Here is a 22,106-nt window from a genome sequence, read left to right on the forward strand (position 1 = left end):
GCTTTTGATTAAATTAATTTAAAAGGATATGTTTCCACCACAAAAACCTGTTAACAGTTTTTTTTTTTTTAAACATGGGCTTGACTGATAAATCCCCACATCAGTTGAAAACCATCCAGACACACTGCCTTCCTGATGGCATCCAATTCTGTTTTTGACATGATGAAATATATTGCTTTCATACATGCTATTTATATGGCTGCATGATTGAAATTTAAGAAATGCGTAGCCCATCTTTGGTTCATAGGCCCTTGTATCACTAAATATAGCATTTGATTTGATCACCTATTCGGCAGTAGTTAACCTAAAGATTGCAAAATATTTTAGTACAGACTATAGTCAACAATGTATCAAGAGATGTTTACTTCATGTTTTATGATGCTTGGTTGAGTTTAGTAATTTCTCATGGGCAAGTGTTGGCATTAATTTAACTTGAAAGCAGTAAACAGCAACTAAAACAGAACTACATTGATCTTATTTATAATTTGATATGAGCAAATTTCTTTAAATTTAATTAGGGTCTAATTCGAACAAATAGATCAAAAGATTTGAATTGGGTGCAAAAAATTTGATCCAAATCAAAAGAGCTATGGGTAAACGTATGGTTGATGGTTTGAAAACACACTGCACTTTCGTATTTTTTGTGCTTATTAAAATTGAAAAACATTTCTTTTGGGCAGATGCCTGCCTGTGTTCATACACACTTGGTAGTATTGCAAAAAACAGTGGCTTGTTCTGAAAAGGGGTCTAAAAAAGATGGCTTAACGGAGTAGACACCTGTTTGTGTTTATACACACACAGTAGTATCGGAAGAGGCAATGTCTTGTCTTGAATAAGGTTTTTTAATTTTATTTGTGCTGCTAGCTGGCTCCTGCACATAAAAAATAGCACTGATCTACAGTGCAGCAGAGTCTGTATGAATGTGAACAGCTCAAGCCCTGTAACAGACACACTGCAAACTAACTAATCCTATCCTGACCTTCCCTACCACTTTCTATCAATCCAATCCATAACATTGTCCCATTCTGCTTGCATAGTTCCTTTGACACATGTCTATATCAACCCTCCTGATTAGCTGTGAGGTTGACTGCGCTACATACAGCAGCCCGATCCAAAGCATCTTAATTGGTCGCGCCACATGTGCCCGGTTCCAAAGACTTGAAAAAGGAGTACTTCTACTCCGAAACACATTGTCACCTGATCAAAAATAAAAACCTTTTTTAAGACGTCATTCACGGTTGTGGTTTTGCGCCAAGAGGTATCATATTGTGTACGACCCCAGTACATAGCTTCTTACAGTATTGCAAGGAATTATGGGCAAGCTCGCCTACAAGGGCCCGCCAAGTATTATGGGATCCTTCATCTTCATATTCCATGCCCTGCTGTGGTCACTGCTGTGATATGTAAAATGCAAGACCCCACTTTCAGCTTCGTTTGGAAGCCATTTAGAAGCAATTTGCTCATCTCTATTTATAATCACTGGTGTCAAGGGTTCAATTATTAAAGGAGCCATGATGGATATAGTGGATCTGTTGTATAATGGTGAATTTCCGAATTTGCTTAACAAAAAAAACTAATATAGATGACGTAGAACATTAAGAAAAGTGTGTTCTGAACCCAGTACAAGATTAAAAAGGCACAAAAGCACTTAGTTATATTCTAAAGCAGAGATTGCTGTAACCACAGAAAAAGGCTTTTAGATCACATAAGTCAAAACTACTTCCCAGGTGTCTTACCAACATCTGGGCAGTACCTTACCTGTGCCAGTTTGAGAAACACAGGTGATGGGAGGGCATAGGGTAAACCTATCATATTCCCAGTTAAAGAGGTTTCTCAGGTTAGAGATATTGATGACTTATCCTATAATTGCAATGCGGGGTTACTGCAGCTCAACTCTCATTCACATGCTAGTTCTAGTGCTGCAATGATGGTGTTGCTAGGTGTCAGACCTCTACCAATCTGATATTGATGTCTTATCCTAAGTGACCAAAAACCCAGAAAACTCCTTTATATCAGTTATGCCTGGCCAGATGTTTTATGCTGAAGCCGGACACAACTGATACATGTGCCCAGGAAAGCACTAATGCTGCATTTTTCTGTCCGATGCTATTTGGCATCCAGCATCACAACTGAGGCATCGGATGTATGTGTACGATCATATAGAAAACTGTGGGATCTGTTCTGGCTCAGTTCCTCTCCAGCCTTTTTTGATTCACGCTGGAAGGGAACTGAGCTGGATAGCTGGACATATGTGTAGGGGGCCTAAAACTGATCATAGATGATAAGATGTTTTACTGATATGATCACCAGTAAGCCGTTACCCCATTTTGTACTCCTGTTGACAAGTAAAATAAAAACTGACATGTCGCGATATACAGATCCTAGAAAAATATATATATTTATGGGGTTATAGAGAGAACTCACAAGAAGCTACATTCAATGCTAAATAATTACCATACTTAAATCATATTCACTAAAGTGTATTGGTAGATTCTTGATGAATAGAAAAAGATGCCAAAAATTGTATTTGTAAAGAACTTTACATCTGATTATCTATAATTTATGGCAAGTCCATTATTGAACCACTAAATGTATATCCTATATCTGTATTTACTAGTACTTATTATAAGATATACATCCTTACATTAGAATAATAAATTATATTATTTTTATAAGTTGGTCTGTTGATAAGGTATGTACCAGTCTAAAAATAGTTGAGGAGCTCTGTCTCTTTCTACTTCTTCCGGCATCTGTGATCTTCCAGGAATGGAATGTAGAAGACACATTTAGGTATGAGTATGTATGAATATATATATATAAATATATTTATTATGTGCCTTCACCACTGTGTAGATGTTTCCTAATTGAGGCTCTACATATTTCTAGTAATTGAACCAGAAAAAGTAAAATTTCACTAAGGTTTCCAGTACAGAATGGGGCTGCATCCTTCTGCTTGAAACACACTGGTAGTTTTTTGAGGGTTTTTTTTTGTTTGTTTTTTACTCTGCAATTGAACTTGCTAAAAAACTGCTGACAAATGCATGTTTACATAAATTTTTCAATCTGTCACCCATCGACTTCAATGATGGCAAGAAAATGGTCAGAGCACAGATGATAAAGATTAATGCAAATTGTATTTGTTTGGCCGCAGTTGACGGATCTGGTATTATAAGGGTTATAAGGGGATCCCAAGTTATAGCTTTCTTTGCATTGAGAAGCCATAATTACTTTGATGGATTTGTCTTGTAAGGAATGGTGGATTTGTCTTGTAAGGAATCCATTGACAAATCTCATCAACTTATAATGGGTCCGTCAGGTTTCCTTTTTTGACTTTTTTGCATGATACACGATATCAATAAGCTGTTGAAACTTTACAGATATTAAATATTAAATGATGTTTAAGTAGGAAAACAGTGATAGAAGTATGCAGATAAGGATTAAGGGTACGTTCACACATGTGTTGCGAGCTCCGGTAGTCTGTTCTGAAAGGCTATAGTGGAATCCGGTGGGTTTCCAACATAAATACCAGCTTTTGGATGGATAAAAAATACTGCATGCAGTGATATTTGTCCATCCATCCAAAAACAGGCATTTATGCCGGAAAGCAGCTGGATTCCTGACGTATCCCATTATATTCAATGGGATCTGGCCGGCGGTATGCTCCAGTATCCGGCTATGCTTGCTGTGCTTCGGCCAGACCTCCGGCCCGCCCCCATTATAGTGAATGGGGCCGGAGCGGACTTCCGGTGGCACGGTGGACTAGCAGTAGCATGGATCTGGCAGGCTGTTCCCTTACCGGAACAGCCCGCCGGAAAAGGCTACCGCAAGTGTGAAAATAGCCTTAGATAGATAGTACATGGGTTTTATATTTTGCATAATCGCATTATTGCCAACAGTTTTAAATTTGGGGGTCTGGTCAGGGCTGTATTTCACCCTAGACACTGGGGGCAAGGCACATAAACAGTGGGTGTAATTTGCGTAATTTGGCATGGTGCATTTCAATTTATATTGAGCGCTTAGGGGGCACTATGTACATAACACAATTTTATTGAGGTCACTTTGGCAGTCACTATGTATATAGCACAATTTTATATGGTACAATTTTAAATGGGCACTTTGAGGGGGTACTATATATAACAACATTTTATATTGGACACTTTATGGGGCTCTATTAATATGGCACAATTTTATATGGGGCACTTTATGGGGACTATTACATAGTTACATAGTTAATATGGTTGAAAAAAGACATCAAGTTCAACCAAGGGATAAGTGGGGAAGTGAGACTCCCAGAAGGAAGTGAGAATCCCAGAAGGAAGTGAGACACAGATTATATGGGGCACTTTGGGAGACACAGTACTATAGCAGTATTTAGTAGAGAGGCACTATATCTATGGCAGTAATTACTGTGAGGTACAGTATTACTATGTGAATGGTGCCACTTACTGTATAGTGCTATTTTGGGAAGTATTATACTGTATGTATGGAATTATTTCTCGGGGCTCTTATATTTTGTGGACTCCATCTGCATCACACTATTATTTTGGGAGGCTATATCTGCAGGGCACAAATACTTTGGGGCACTATTACGTTACTTTCAAGAAAGCTCCAAGAAAGCTCCCAACCAATTGATGTCAAGTGTATCTATAAGCCCCCATTTATCAATCAGTAGCTAGAAGAGTGGCTAAAGGAAGGTCCTATGGCCTCCATTGGGCAGTATACGCATACTTTTTGTTGTTGTATGGAATCACCCAGCAGACTGCGCTATTCCATATAGAGGCGTTCAGTAAAATGTATACTTCATGGTATTTTTATTTATTTTTTTAACCTGGGGGCCTATGAATGAAGGATGCTACTGTATGCCATCTGTCAGAGGTACAGTATAGTCCAGAAGATCCTCTGATGTATACCATGGAAGCACACTGCATTTAGGGAGCACTATCTATTTCACTATTATCTCTGGTGACAGTATAATGCTAATTTGTTGATTAGGTATTTGGAGCACTATTTGGTAGCCCTGGGCAGGACAGCAGGCTCAATATTCCCCAATTTTTGAAAAAGTTAAAAGGGAGCTCCAAAAGTGGGTAAATTTCCCGTTGTCTATGTACTCCTTGCAGGTGCTCCTTTTTTGTTGAAGACTAAATATATTAGATTACTAGAAAATTGTACTCAAGAAATGATAATAAAACAGATTTAATACTTTAATGAGTATAACAAAGAATAAATATAGAATATCATATTTCTATAAACACTTGAGATACCAAATAGAAGAACAAGGTCAGGAGGGATCAAAAGTATCCAAATGGAAGAAAATATTGAATACACAGGAAAATGCTGAAGAAATACGGAAAGAAGAAATAAAATCTTGAATACCAATCGTAAAATAAGGGAATTGATATAAGGGAAAAATGGAAAGAGTTATAATGGAAAATAATACATCAAGCCATTTATGCCTTTAACTTACCACTTGAGAAATACATAAAAGGCTTTATGCAATGGAACAAGTATTGTCCTATGGACTTCTACGAATGCTGTATTACAAATCCTTACAACATGGAGAGGATTATTCCAATATAATTCAGCTATTTGTAGGTTTTACAACAGTCTACAAACTTACATTTGTTATAAAAATGCCAGCCTAGGAAAGTTTCTGTGGGAGAAACTACTGTAGTCACTGTGAAAACTAGTTATTAGCCAAAGAGGATGGAACCTTAAAACCTTAAAGTAAACCTGAAAATGCAATGCAATCTGCAGGCAGCATGTTATAGAGCAAGAGGAGCTGAGCAGATTGATATATAGTTTTATGGAAAAAGAGTCAATAAAACTTGTAATCTATTCAAAACTTGCTTTTTATGCTTAGGAGTCATGTGGCGGCTCTAGCAGTAATTCTGCTTAAGTAAGCATACCGTTAAGGGTGTCAATCACTGAGTAGGGCCACCCACAGCAAAGATTTAAAGGCTCACTGAGATTTTAGAAAATGTTTGATATGTCATAGAGACATTTTTCATCAATGGGGATCTGAGTGCTTAGACCCCCACCGATCGCTGTAACGATTCGAGAGAGACGCTCACATATCACATTCTCTCTCCTCACTGCAGTAGACAGATTTGAGATGGACCCATAGACTTTCTATTGAATCTGTCTTGCTTCCACTTCTGCAGTGAGAGGAGAGAGTGCAATATGCAAGCCCTTCTCTTTCCTCATTGTAGCAATTGGTGGTGGTCTCGACACTCAGACCCCCACTGATCATAATTTTTGGTATGCCTCTACGATATATCAAACTTTTTCTAAACAGTGACCCTTTAAGTAAATAAATAGCAAGTTTAACTGAATCTTTTCCCACAAGTCTATATGTCAATGGGCTCAGCCCCTCCTGCTTTATAGTCTGCTGCCTGCAGATTGCACTGCATTTTTATTGTCCAAGTTACCTTCAAGGGATTGTCCAAGTTACCTTAAATGAGCCCCATGCCACTAAATGCTATAACATAAAAAAGCACCATAAACTCACCTATTTCTACCCACCATTCTCTGCGAGATGGCTCCAGTCCTCCTCTAACTGTTTGTGCAACATACAGCACAAGACAGCTGAGGACAGTGATTGGCTGCAGCAGTTATGTGCCGTATACCTGCAGCCTTGTATACAAACAGCGAGAGGAGCTCTGGAGCTGCGGAGCAGAGAACAGTGGAGGCAAAAGAGTTTAACATAGGATATTTTATTATTTTAAGGCAATTGGTGGCATGGGACCAATTTTTAGGGAACTCCTCTGTTGTGCATAAAATAATAAGGAAATAACTGAAAAGCCAAAATGTAAGTATCTTTAGAACAACATTAAATGATATCTACTTTTTACTATAGTTACTGTACTGTACTATATTTATTCTACTAGCTCTTGTGACAAATAAGGACTATAAGTGTAACCTTACTGTGGATGATCTTGTAATTAAGGGTGTGTTTCACAAGTTTTGTCCCAGTAGCAAACACTCAAGAAAGTATGAAGTGCCTATAGCAATATTATACTGCTGAAGGGATTATCTGACTTATGTTTAGACTGCTGCTGATATCTAATATGGCCTTACAAATATGGTAAAAATAGATAACCATAAGAGCTAAAACAGGATATAAAACCCCATACTGGGGATTCCACTTGTAGCTCAGTATATTAGAGCACACATCGACTTTACTAGTGACCCTGTTACAGCCACATCAAGTAGATTGACAGTATTTTAGGAGACAGATCTGAATTAGTACTTACTTGCTTCTTTGGCTTTATCTGAGTAGGTTGTTGTCAGATCTTCATCTACAGGGTGTGCCACTGGTCCTATCATTGGGATAAGATGTCTCTCAGCTCGGATGCTTTTTGTGGCATGGGGCAGGAGCATAGATTCAGGTGAGGTTGAAGTGATATTAGATATCTGCTGTGGCTCCTCAGCTGGCAGAAAGCCTTCCACATCTGAGAAGGGGGTTTCAGCTCTGCTGGCATCAGGCTGGTATACTATTTCTCTTTTGGCCACTCCACTTGTTGACTGTAAGACACCTTCTGCAACACCACCAGGACCACTTTCATAACCACTCATCTCAGAAAGAGATTGCTGCTCGTTTTTGGTTTTGCCACTGCTCCCAGGTGGAGATCTTGGACTCTTCTTACGTGCTCTGCGGTGTTTCTCTGGGGGTGCCTGCTGCTGGTTAAGATGTTGTTGGGTACTCTGGAGATGCCCAGGAGATGCTTGGGTGTCAGCGTCACTATCTGTTTCCCCGTAGTACGCCTCACTATCTGGAGGAGAAGTAATGCTCTCCAAGTGCAGCAGTCGAGGTTGACCAGATGTCGAAGAAATGGATGAGGATGCAGCCCAATAGCTGGGGGGTTCTGGGCTTCTAATGGAGTTTGGGCTGCAAGGTGAAGGAAAGACTTTCTGTGTCCGAGGTGTCTGAGCTGCAGTTGCTGTCCTGTATGGAAAGAGAAACAGAGTCACATTACATCCTGTTGGCTCTTAGTTGGGGGGAGTGCACAGAAGAAGAGATTGCTCCAGTAATAGTGGTATGAACTAGCTCCAGAACACAAGAGATACAAGCAGTCCTGGCTGTGTACTTTTCATCTCAATACCTCTCTTCCCCAGGGAAACAGACATTGCCAAGAGTGCGTACTAATGGGGATGACATATAACTTTAGGAAAAGCAGTGGTCTCAGAGCTCAATGACTGTCAAGATAATCCAAATCCACAGATACTTAAGTCTTGGTTTGTATAGTCATTGAGTTATTTTATGTCAATGAGCTGTTATTCTGGTTTATTGAACACACATTTCTATTAATTCAGTCTATGAGATAACTTAAAGGGAATGAGTCACCTACATTTTTTCTGCCAGTTAAGGGTCCATTCACACGTCCACAATTTCATTCCGCATTTTGCGGAACGGAATTGCGGACCCATTCATTTCTATGGGGCAGCACGATGCGGAATTGCGGAACCACACTTCCGGGTCCGCAATTCCGTTCCCGAAAAAATTAGAACATGTCCTATTCTTGTCCGCAATTGCGGACAAGAACAGGCATATTCTATTAGTGCCGGCAATGTGCGGTCCGCAAAATGCTGAACGCACATTGTCGCTGTCCGTATTTTGCGGATCCGCAAAACACGTTGCGGATGTGTGAATGGACTCTTAACAAGATAGTGACACATATCCTTTTTTCTAATCAGTTTTTTTTTCTGATCATAGATTTTTGTTTCCTGCACATGGTTAAGGGATCGGCCATCTTGCCTTCACTGTTAACAGCATTTAGAGCTATACCATTACAGATGCCAACGTGAGCCATAGACACAAAAGTCTGTGAGGGACACATTGACATTTATTGGGAGAGTTGTCTGTGACTTGTGAAGATTGTACAAGAAAAAAGTTGGGCCAGCAAACTGTTCTGGCACAGAGCAACCTGTCGGATCTCGCAGGATCCAGAGTTGCCATATTCTTTACTTCACCAGATCCCCATTGACTGTAATAAAGTCTGGTGGTGATCCAGCCACTTTGTAGCATAAATACTGGATTTCAACCAGATAAAAACCGTTGCATTCAGCATTTTTTTGTCTGGTCGTTAGCCGGCATTTGCACCGGATCAGGCAGCCGGATCCTCTTAAAGGGTATCTGTCCCCAGTTTTATGCTGCTATGTTCTAATAGCTCCAGTGCATGCCAATGAGTCTCCATATTCATGAGCTCATGGCTCTACCCGGCCACCTGCATCTGACTTTTTTCCCCCATATAAGTCAGCAGCAGGTGGGCGGAGAAAGACAGGAGCTCATGAATATGGTGACATGTTCAACATGCGCTGGAGCTGTTTAACACAAGATTTTTTTGTAAAATGACTGGGTCAATTAAACTAAGGGGATATGTCTATAGTTTATGTTGCCCTTAGGACACCATAAAACTGGTAACAGATTCCCTTTAAGCTGAACAAAGACTTAAACTTTTGCCAATCATCTCTTGTGAATGGTGGATCCTATGTTATCTGTACATACAGTAGGTGTTATCTTTCATTGTACTCCTGCCTGTGATAATACCGAGATAACTTACAAAACGTGATGTGTAAGGATCAAGAAGTGACGCCTATTATGAGGCTTAGTGGCCAGTAAGAAAACTGCAAAATGTTAAGATTTTTATAAAATATCGACAGTGAAATGGAAAATAAAAAATAACATCACCAAAAATTCTTTAAAAAATGTTTAAAAACAATAATTTATGATAACAGAATCCCAAATTCAAATTTTGCCTTAAAAAAAATTAATAAAAACAAATATACGTTATATTCTCTATCCATTGTGCATTGTGTGAATTCTTTGTATAATTTAGGCCTCATGCACACGAACGTATATTCAATGGAAAGTACATCTTGGTGTTACTTCACACAAATTGGAAAGTTCATATAAGACAAGTCACATTGATGTCAGTTCTGCCTCCAGCAGTCCACGGCAGGCTTTAGGGGGCCTGTCTCCTCAGCCCATGGGTCTCATCCCTCTAATCTGGCACCAAGCCTGAGATCCCAACACAGAGATCCTGCTGCTGAGCCCAGCTGCCTGTTTAAGGACAGCCAGGTGATGCCAAAAACCCGGACCTGCAATTAAAATCCAGTCCGGTAATTAACCTCACCTGGCTGCAAATCAGCCCAGCAGCACACGCTGGGAGGAAAATATCTGTTTTCCCAGACCATTCCCCTCACTGTGTCACACTCCGTATTTCCGTTCCACAAAAAAATAGAACATGTCCTACTATTGTCCGCATTACAGACAAGGATAGTACTGTTCTATTAGGGGCCATCTGTTCCATTCCGCAAAATACGGAATGCACAAGGATGTCATCCCTATTTTTTGCGGATCCATTTTTTGCGGCCTTATAATGAAGATTAGGTTGCTTACCATCATTAGAGAAGTTTTTGAAGCCAAAATCCACGAATGAATGATAAATAGAGGACATGTATAAAGAAAAGCCTGAGACCCTGATTTATCAAGACTGGCATGTGCTACATGGGTCTCTGTTTTCAGTGGGAGGCCATGCTGCCGTTCATTCAGAAGTAGTTTATTACTACAATTGCACCAAGAAAGGAATCCGCACCAAAGTCAGCCTGCACAAAAAACTGTGTAAACCACTGCCCTAAGACTCATGAACACGGCTATATGTATTTAGCGGTCCTCAAAAAACAGATCCGCTAAAAATATGGATGACGTCTGTGTGCATTCCGTATTTTACCGAACAGCTGGCCCCTAATAGAACAGTACTATCCTTGTCCGTAATGCGGACAATAGTTACATAGTTAATACGGTTGAAAAAGACCATCAAGTTCAACCAAGGGATAGATGGGGACGCAAATCCACAATAATAGGACAAGTTCTATTTTTTTGTGGAACGGACATATCGACATACCAAAACAGAATGCACACGGAGTAACGAATCAATGGTTGTGCACGCAGTCCACGAAAAAAAAAAAAGAACAGACACAGAAAGAAAATACGTTCATGTGCATGAGCCCTTATGGTGTTTTCACACTACATTTTTTATTATGCTGCTTTTTAAAAAAAAAAAAAATTATGCCAGATGTTACATGCTGACAAAAAGGAAATTATAAAAATGCCTTTTTTTGTAGTGGTGTTTTAAGGGAGCAGCCACACGGTTATATATTATATGTTCCCCCCCCCCCCCCCTCCAAAAAAAAAAATTACAAAAAATAAAACTCCTCAGAAATTTCCTGACTTGCTCAATATTTTTTGTAGCATATTTTTAGGTGCTGTGTAGGCATTTTAACCATATAGCGTCTATTAGCACATGCAGTTTTATTTATAGCTTTTTTTGTGTGCCTAGCACTTTTTATAGCAAAGAAAAGGTAATGTCACTCCCTCTGTACAGCAACACGGGGAAAATACAATGATACAAAAAACTAAAACATTTTTGCAGAAGGTTGAGGTCCATTTAGGCCATGCTTGGACAAAGTCAGTAACGGTAATGCACACATATGGCCTTAGACTTTACAACATGTGGTTTGAGTTATATTGCTTCTAGAGCCAGCCACACTACTGAGATGGACTGGTTATATTCTCTAGGACTGCACCCCGTGCTTGAGCATTGCAGAGATACATTGAAGAATTGCACAGGTCAGGGATCATAAGGAGTGTTGGAACAGAGCAACATGGAGCAGGGGAGTGTATTTTTGTTTAGGTACAGCACATAATTGGTCAAATTAAAATAGGGGTATCAAAGCTGGATAACTCCTTTAAAATCCTTTCTCCCTTAACAATCCATTACTTGATTTACCTTCAAAACTGCATCAGAAAACCTGATCAAAACATGAAAATGTATGGACAGCCTTCTAGTTTTTACTGAAGTAGAAATCTGCTGGCTCTTTCACTGAGTCACAATGCACTTAAAGGGTTTCTACCACCACATTTTCACCTATTTAGCTGTCAGACACTAGCAATCTGCTAGTGTCTGCTCTACCTAACCATGCTATTGTAATCCCTTTCTGTGCAGCGGTTACCCTAAAAAACATAGTTTTATTGGTATGCTAATGAGACTCTAGGTGCTATGGGGGCGTCTTTTCAGCACCTAGAGGCTCCGTCCCCTCACCATTTCTGCCGCCCAGCGCGCTCCAGCCGGCCCCTCTCCTCTAGATTGACAGACTACTTCTCTGCATCTCGGCCGAATTCTCGCGCCTGCGCCGTGTGCTTCTGTATTCGGCGCAGACGCAGTGACTGTCTCCCTGCGCCGGCATCTTCACTGCGCCTGCGCTGATTACGGCGCAGGGAGCAGCCCAACAGTCACTGCGCCTGCGCCGGATACAGAAGCACACGGCGCAGGCGCTAGTGGGCTGTCAATCTAGAGGAGAGGGGCAGGCTGGAGCGCGCTGGGCGGCGGAAATAGTGAGTGGACGGAGCCTCTAGGTGCTGAAAAGACGCCCCCATAGCACCTAGAGGCTCATTAGCATACCAATAAAACTACGTTTTTTAGGGTAACCGCTGCACAGAAAGGGATTACAATAGCATGGTTAGGTAGAGCAGACACTAGCAGATCGCTAGTGTCTGACAGCTAAATAGGTGAAAATGTGGTGGTAGAAACCCTTTAACACTCATTACATTCACATGTGTCATTTGCTTTTACAGACAGGCAACCCTGCTGGTTATAAATACGTTTTATTTCAGGCTTGCATTGTAGTGACCTCATGTGATGGCTACAAGGGCTATATAAATGCTAGAATGCTATTCGTTCTTCTTACTGGAGGAAGATCACCATCTACTGGGGAACCTATAATACCACATCTATGGCATAACAGAGTAGGGTATGAGAAACCTCACATGATTATGAAATACTGTAATTATGTATCATAGTTTGTAAACAGCTGTCTAGCCAATTATTTTTCTTTTTAGAAAAGGTTCGTAATGGTGTAAAATAATAAAATTTGTAATACTTATCTCAGCCAACCCCCTCCCTATGGTTCTGATGCCTCCTGCTCTCCCATCTGTCTCTACTTTCAGGAAATCTCTGCTTAGCAAATCATTGATTGCTCATTAATTAGCTGAGCAGTTATTTCCTGTGTGTTGGGACCAGGGGCGTAGCTAAAGACTCATGGGCCCTGGTGCAAGAGTTCAGCTTGGGCCCCCCTTTCCTCAATGCTTTGTGGTCAGGGGCAGGGGAGCATGTAGCTTTCATGCGGCCTGAGGCAAAAATTTAAACGCCCCCCCTCCATACCAAATTCCTGACCTAACCCCTTCCATTCCAGCCAGAAGTGTAACTTGACCAGCATGTACATTACACTGCGTGCAGAATTATTAGGCAAATGAGTATTTTGACCACATCATCCTCTTTATGCATGTTGTCTTACTCCAAGCTGTATAAGCTCGAAAGCCTACTACCAATTAAGCATATTAGGTGATGTGCATCTCTGTAATGAGAAGGGGTGTGGTCTAATGACATCAACACCCTATATTAGGTGTGCATAATTATTAGGCAACTTCCTTTCCTTTGGCAAAATGGGTCAAAAGAAGGACTTGACAGGCTCAGAAAAGTCAAAAATAGTGAGATATCTTGCAGAGGGATGCAGCACTCTTAAAATTGCAAAGCTTCTGAAGCGTGATCATCGAACAATCAAGCGTTTCATTCAAAATAGTCAACAGGGTCGCAAGAAGCGTGTGGAAAAACCAAGGCGCAAAATAACTGCCCATGAACTGAGAAAAGTCAAGCGTGCAGCTGCCAAGATTCCACTTGCCACCAGTTTGGCCATATTTCAGAGGTGCAACATCACTGGAGTGCCCAAAAGCACAAGGTGTGCAATACTCAGAGACATGGCCAAGGTAAGAAAGGCTGAAAGACGACCACCACTGAACAAGACACACAAGCTGAAACGTCAAGACTGGGCCAAGAAATATCTCAAGACTGATTTTTCTAAGGTTTCATGGACTGATGAAATGAGAGTGAGTCTTGATGGGCCAGATGGATGGGCCCGTGGCTGGATTGGTAAAGGGCAGAGAGCTCCAGTCCGACTCAGACGCCAGCAAGGTGGAGGTGGAGTACTGGTTTGGGCTGGTATCATCAAAGATGAGCTTGTGGGGCCTTTTCGGGTTGAGGATGGAGTCAAGCTCAACTCCCAGTCCTACTGCCAGTTTCTGGAAGACACCTTCTTCAAGCAGTGGTACAGGAAGAAGTCTGCATCCTTCAAGAAAAACATGATTTTCATGCAGGACAATGCTCCATCACACGCGTCCAAGTACTCCACAGCGTGGCTGGCAAGAAAGGGTATAAAAGAAGAAAATCTAATGACATGGCCTCCTTGTTCACCTGATCTGAACCCCATTGAGAACCTGTGGTCCATCATCAAATGTGAGATTTACAAGGAGGGAAAACAGTACACCTCTCTGAACAGTGTCTGGGAGGCTGTGGTTGCTGCTGCACGCAATGTTGATGGTGAACAGATCAAAACACTGACAAAATCCATGGATGGCAGGCTTTTGAGTGTCCTTGCAAAGAAAGGTGGCTATATTGGTCACTGATTTGTTTTTGTTTTGTTTTTGAATGTCAGAAATGTATATTTGTGAATGTTGAGATGTTATATTGGTTTCACTGGTAAAAATAAATAATTGAAATGGGTAAATATTTGTTTTTTGTTAAGTTGCCTAATAATTATGCACAGTAATAGTCACCTGCACACACAGATATCCCCCTAAAATAGCTAAAACTAAAAACAAACTAAAAACTACTTCCAAAAATATTCAGCTTTGATATTAATGAGTTTTTTGGGTTCATTGAGAACATGGTTGTTGTTCAATAATAAAATTAATCCTCAAAAATACAACTTGCCTAATAATTCTGCACTCCCTGTATATAATACGGTGTCTTCTTGTGGTACAAGGGTCTTTGGGCCCCATCAGGCTCCTGGGCCCGGTAGCGACTGCTACCTCTGCACCCCCTATAGCTACGCCCCTGGTTGGGACCCAGAATTAGACATCAGCGAGGTATCAGGAAGCATTGGAACAAAAGGAAAAAGTAAGGTGAGTAGGACTCCTTTAGAGGACCTGTTAGCTCTCCTGATATGTCTGCTTTAGCTATGCACAAGCTGGCATTGTAGGTTCAATTCATAATGTAAATTGTTCAGGAATGGTTTGAGGAACATTACAAAGTCTTCAAGGTGTTGACTTGGCTACCAAATTCCCCTGATCAAGCATTTGTGGGTGTACTGGATAAACATGTCCAATTTATTGAGGCATCATCTTGCAACTTTCAGTACTTAAAACAATGAATCTGGCCCTAAATACTTGTCCACATTAGGATTAGAAGTCCAGTAATTCATATTGTACAACCACATGTACACATAAGTGAATAAGTGCCTGGTGATGACAACATATATATAAAATAATGTTGGCAACTAGGGAAATCTCAAAGAGTAATGATAAAAAGGGAAATCTCCAAATGCCCATTTCACAGCTAGAGTAGTGAGCTTACATATAAAGCAAGGCAAGTGTTTCCAATTACATCATACAGATATGGTTTTGTCGATGTAGATACTTTCTGTATGGACACTGTTTTGTCTTATGGCTAGCGCTATATAGAAAGTAACAAAATAAAATATTCAGATCAATATCTGTGGAAAATGCGTCCCAAATTGAAAAGAAATAAGGGGCAGCTACTCATGGCACTAGATATGAAGTATAGCATCCAAGATAGATCAAACAACTACCAAAGAAATTGTGCCCCAAAACATCTCTATAAGGCCAAAAAATATTCCCTTATGCACTCGACTGTTGTGTGTTTTGCGGTCCGCAAACCGCGGATTCACAAAACACGGATGGCGTCCATGTGCGTTCCGCAATTTGCGTAATGGCACGGACAGCCATTATTATTACTGCCTATTCTTGTCCGCAAAACACGGACAAGAATAGGACAGGTTATAGGACACGGAGTGCTGTCCGCATTTTTTGTGGCCCCATTGAAGTGAATAGGTCCGCATCCGAGCCGCCAAAACTGCGGCTCGGATGCGGACCAAAACAACAGCCTTGTGCATGAGGCCTTAGAGGAACATAAACCACCATTAAAATATTCCCATGTAAGATCATGTTAAAAATTTGAATAAAATTTGCTGCCTTAATACTCGCATAGATGGGCAATACTGATTAATTCAAAAGTAAGGATTGCTGAATTACAGAAATGGCTATTTGTATATCAAGTCTATGCGTATAATATATCCAAATGGAAAAGGATTTAGGAAAACTAGAGGAATGGTCAAAAATCTGGCAACTAAAATATAATGTTGATAAGTGCAAGATAATGCACCTGGGGCGTAAAAACCCAAGAGCAGAATATAAAATCAGTGATAAAGTCCTAACCTCAGTATCTGAGGAAAGGGATTTAGGGGTCATTATTTCAGAAGACTTAAAGGTAGGCAGACAATGTCATAGAGCAGCAGGAAATGCTAGCAGAATGCTTGGGTGTATAGGGAGAGGCATTACCAGTAGAAAGAAGGAGGTGCTCATGCCGCTCTACAGAGCACTAGTGAGACCTCATTTGGAGTATTGTGCTTAGTACTGGAGACCATATCTCCAGAAGGATATTGATACTTTGGAGAGAGTTCAGAGAAGAGCTACTAAACTAGTACATGGATTGCAGGATAAAACTTACCAGGAAAGATTAAAGGACCTTAACATGTATAGCTTGGAAGAAAGACGAGACAGAGGGGATATGATAGAAACTTTTAAATACATAAAGGCAATCAACAAGGTAAAAGAGGAGAAAATATTTAAAAGAAGAAAAACTGCTACAAGAGGACATATGTGTAAAAAATTTAGAGGGGCAAAGGTTTAAAAGTAATATCAGGAAGTATTACTTTACTGAGAGAGTAGTGGATGCATGGAATAGTCTTCCTACAGAAGTGGTAGCTGTAAATACAGTGGAGGAGTTTAAGCATGCATGGGATAGGCATAAGGCCACCCTTCATATAAGATAGGGCCAGGAGCTATTCATAGTATTCAGTATATTGGGCAGACTAGATGGGCCAAATGGTTCTTATCTGCCAACACATTCTATGTTTCTATCTCTAAGTGAAATGATGAGGGATAACTTTGAAGCATCACCTGCAACAAGCCCCGGAGGAGCCGGTGCAGAGATTGGGAGCGTGTTGTGTCATGGTGTATTCCTATAGGCCGTTGCTTCCTGGGGATTGGTGCAGTGGTAATGTAATACCATTTATAATAGTCCAACATATAGTGCAACATAGAACAGAACTTCAAATACGTTCAGTAGCGGCAGATTTCAAGTACAAAACTTCTGGCACGAACAAGAATTATAGAGTCAGGTTAGATGGTGGCAATCTAGCACTTAGGTCGTACTGGCCTAGCGATGTTCTGGGTGTCTTAGTTGTAGTCCCTCATCTTTCAGCAGTGTCATTAATGCTGGTTTTAGCAGTTCACTCTGCTGTGTAGCTTCTCAAGACTTCATTTGAGGCTTGGAGTAAGTTGGTCTCTCTGGAGAATCCTATTTAGGAGCAGGAGCTCAGACTTGAGCTTTCTATCCATTCTCTGGTTACCCAGGAATTGCCCTCCTGGCAGGAAGCAGGGCCAGCCCACTCCTACCAAGAGGGGAGGAACAGGGTGAGTATCTGCTTTATTTCACATTTGATAAGTCACATTCAATAAACCAGAACGCATTTCGGCAATCTGCCTTTCTCAACAGGTATATAATGAAGTACAATCAATCGATTTATAGGTGAGTGATTGAGTCACATGTCAGGGACATCAGATGCCCCAGCTGGGTGGTAATTATCACCTTAAAGGGGTTATCCCATCTTAGACAATGGGGGCATATCGCTAGGATATGCCCCCATTGTCTGATAGGTGCGGGTCCCACCTCTGGGACCGACACCTACAAAGAGAACGGAGATAGGGAGAGTTGTGGCTGGAGGACCCCGATGTTTCCCGGGGTCCGTCCACCACCAGGCGCAGCTCCCCGTCTCTCCCATTGATGTGAATAGGAGCGCACCGCGCATGCGCGGCCACCGCTCCCATTCATTTCTATGGGGCCGACGGAAATAGTTCGGCTATTTTCGGCGGCTCCATAGAAATAAATGGAGGGCGGCTGCGCATGCGCAGTGCGCCCTCCTAGACTTTCTCCGCTCCGTTCTCCTTGTAGGTGCGGGTCCCAGAGGTGGGACCCGCACCTATCAGACAATGGGGGCATATCCTAGCGATATGCCCCCATTGTCTAAGATGGGATAACCCCTCTAATTAACAACAGAGCAACAACAAATAGCAAAATGCATTGTATATCTAAAATTGTCACAAGAAAACAAGATAGTCACCACGTGGATCCTTCAGCGTATAGAAGAGGTCTATAATGAAAAAAAATTTGATTATTTAAACACAGCCTGTGATGGTTTGAAATTCACCATGTCATATGACAAACACATGGTCAATTTCCTGGATATAAATGTAGTGAAGGATCAGTATGGTCATCTTTCCACTGATCTTTACAGAAAAGAAACGGATAGAAACAGTATCCTACATTTTTCCAGTGCTTATTCTCCATCTCTATAAAAGGCTATACCAAAGTCCCAGTACCAAAGGGTTAAACGGATAGTGACAGATCCTGAGAAGCAGACATTGAGATTAGAGGAGATGACTAGGAGATTTGAAGAGAGAGGATACCCTGCATGGATTCTAGATAGAGCAAAGAAAGATTCTGATACACTAACACACAGCCCTATTCGCGAGGTGACATTTATACATAAATTCCATCCATTTAATACTGTCTTTGACAAAGTGCTCCGCAAACCCTGGCACCTACTAACAAAAGCCTAGCCTGGAGTGGAGAAAATTAATAATCCACCACTAACTTATAATAAAAAGAAATTCAAACTACAGGGATAAATTGGTGCATGCGGATTTAGGAAGTGAAAGAAAGGCATTAAAACAGAGTACATTTCCTACACAGAAGAAAAGCACCTTTCCGTGCCTCCATTGTGTTCCATGTTCTCACATCATAAAAGGCCCAATATTCTACCTATTCTACAGGACAACCTTTTAAAATTGAAGGCTTTTTTTTAACTTGCGAATCCACTAATGTGATTTACCTTATAAAATGCCCGTGTGGCTTATTGTACATAGGGGAAACAATGCAAACGATCAGGGATCGCATATGTAAACATAAGTCCACAATTAGGACAAAGAACCTGCTACTACCACTTCCTCACCACTTTGAAAAACAAAGACATTCCATAGCACTGTTGAAATTTCAGGTGCTAGAACAAATAAAGAGACCAAGGAAGGGGGGAGATATTAAAAAGCTTCTACTACGCAGGGAGGCAAACTGGATTCACAAACTGGACACATTGCACCCTAGAGGGTTAAACAGAGACTATGAAATAGTATACCTTTGACCTTCCCCCATATGATCAGTGTTTCCTATTCAGTGCGTTTTGTTTGTTATTTTTATCTTTTGGTTATTTTTTCATTATAGTCCTCTTCCATCCGCTGAAGGATCCACGTGGTGACGATATATTGTTATATATACAATACATTTTGCTATTTGTTGTTTCTCCGTTGTTAATTAAGGTGATAATTACCACCCAGCTGGGGCATCTAATGTCACTGACATGTGACTCAATCACTCACCTATAAAACGATTGATTGTACTTCATTATATACCTGTTGAGAAAGGCAGATTGCCGAAACGCGTCCTGGTTTTTTTGGATGGGACTTATCAAAGATACAGATGGAAAATTTCTAAACTGGAGTGTGATATCACAGCGCACCATGATATCATGGTCAGAAAACACATTGAAAGCCATTGCAAAGGTCAATCAAAAGTTTCTTGTCATTTTTTACTTAACATGAGGATGGCTACATCTGTACTTTAACATGTGTGCACACATCAGTATATAGCTTAGCTATACACTACGTCAAGAAAATAATTAAAATAGCATCAATTCCAGCCTGTGGACATCAGCAGAGATGTTTCCACAGCATCAGTTGCCAGTGGCAAAGCACTGATGCCAGTCAGCTGTTAAAAAGACATTACCATTCGGCCAACAAGTAACGTACATGTGAGCTGCCGAGAGAAGCAGTTAATGCCCTATGAAATCAATAGTCACTGCTGGGGTGATGCTATTTCACCTCAACAGGTGGAGAGAGAGTCCTTCATGCTGAGATTAGGCTGGGTGAGGGGACTGCTATTTTCAGACATGTAAAGCTGTTGACTTTGCTGCTATAATAAACTATTATGTCTCCTGCTTGTTCTCGAAGCATCTGCATGCTACAGAAAAAAAAAAACATTTTCCTGGTCACATGGTATATTTCCTCTATTTAATTTAATGTTTGTGTGTGTCGTTAAAAGATATCGACAGTATCCACTATAACAGTGACATCTACAGTACCCCACCCCCTTAAGTGACCTCCACAGCCCCCCACCCCTTAACACTGACCCCCCAATAGTGCCCCGTCCCTTAAAATGGGACCTCCACAGCAACCCCCCACTTTAACTTTGACCTTCACAGCAGCCTGTCCCTTTAACAGTGAGTTCCACAGCACCGCACCCCCTTGACAGTGACCTCCACAGGGGCCCACCCCCTTAACATTGACCTCTACAGAACTCGCCCTTAACTGACCTCCACCATTCCTGGCCCTCTTAACAGAGACCTCCACAGCGACTTCCCCTTTAACAGTGACTGCCACAGTACCCCGCTCCCTTAACAGTGACCTCCACTGTACCCCGCTGCCTTAACAGTGACCTCACAGTACCCCGCTGCCCGTTTATTATGAGCCTCCACAGTCTCCTCCTCCCTTAACAGTGACCTCCACAGTGGCCTGCCCCTTAACATTAACATCCACAGCGCCCTCCCCTTTAACAGTGACCTCCATAGCGCCCCCCCCCCCCTTTATTAGTGACCTCCAAAGTACCCCGTCTTGTTAACAGTGATTTCCACAATAACCCACACCCTTAACAGTGACCTCCACAGAGCTCCGTTCCCTTAAAATGTGACGTCCACAACACCCCGCCCCCTTAACAGTGACCTCTACACCACCCTGCCTCTTAACACTGACCTCCATAGCGAACCGTCCCCTTAACAGAGTTCCCTGCCTCCTTAACAGAGACCTCCACAGCGCTCGCCCCTTTAACAGTGACCTCCACAGCAGCCTGCCCCTTTAACAGTGATCTTCAAAGCATGCCTCCCCCTTAACAGTGACCTCCACAGCATCCTTCCCCTTTAACAGTGACCTCCACAGCGACCGCCCCTTTATAAGTGACCTCCACAGTACCCCGTCTCCTTAACAGTAATGTCTACAACACCCCACCGCCTTAACAGTGGCCTCTACAGCAATCTGCTTCTGAACATTGGCCTCCATAGCGGACCGTCCCCTTAACTGTGACCTCCACAGCAGCCTACCCCTAAGGTGGCCAGAGGTCTGGTTTTAGGCCGGACAGTCCGGCTTTCAGTTTCCCTGTCCTCCGTCCGGCGCAGGGCATGGACGGACACAGGGATGTCCTTTTTAACAACTCACTCTCAGACAGCAGCACTGTGCTGTCTAAGCGTGAGCTGCAGAGAGAAAGTAATCCTCTCACCGACTAACCCTGCAGCTGACAGAAGTTGATTTTTACCTTCATTTTTTAAATCCCCCGCCGGCTGCAGAGTGGGAAGGGGCATGGCCTAACTGGGTTGGGGGTGTGGCTTGGTGGGACCTGAGAGGGTTGAGGGTGGCCTGAATGGCCACCCTACCTGCCCCCTTAAGTGTGACCTCCACAGCACTCCACTCCCTTAACAGTGTCATCCACAGTGCCCTGCCCCTTTAAAGCTGACCTACAGCAGTGAAGGAAAATGGCTGAGTTGTTATGGAAACCTGGTGTAAAGCTGTTTGAATGTAGAGACTAAGGGCCTGCGAGCTTCTATTGGCTGATAAGGGTCATGTGACCAGGCTTCTATGACTAACTCACAGAACGCCCACAGTTTGTTAAATCTCAGGGTTGTGTCTCTGACAAGCTGATCTGCAGTATGGGGGCACTACAGGGAACTGTGCTGGCACCGTTCCTCTTCACCCTCTACACTGCAGACTTCTCCATCAACTCCCCAGGCTGCTACCTACAGAAGTTCTCTGA

General features: G+C 41.9%; 1 protein-coding gene across 1 annotated transcript in view; it reads right to left on the minus strand.

Moving 5' to 3' along the window:
- The window catches only part of SYNPO2L (synaptopodin 2 like), a 138,242-nt gene that overhangs the window by 28,774 nt on the left and 87,362 nt on the right, over positions 1–22,106 (minus strand). Inside the window, exon 3 of the mRNA XM_040435838.1 lies at positions 7,254–7,945. Coding sequence (XP_040291772.1) covers positions 7,254–7,945 — 692 coding nt within the window. The remainder of the gene's footprint in view (positions 1–7,253; positions 7,946–22,106) is intronic.

This window comes from Bufo bufo, chromosome 6, assembly GCF_905171765.1.
Source record: "Bufo bufo chromosome 6, aBufBuf1.1, whole genome shotgun sequence".
In the NCBI taxonomy this organism is placed as follows: Eukaryota; Metazoa; Chordata; class Amphibia; order Anura; family Bufonidae; genus Bufo; species Bufo bufo.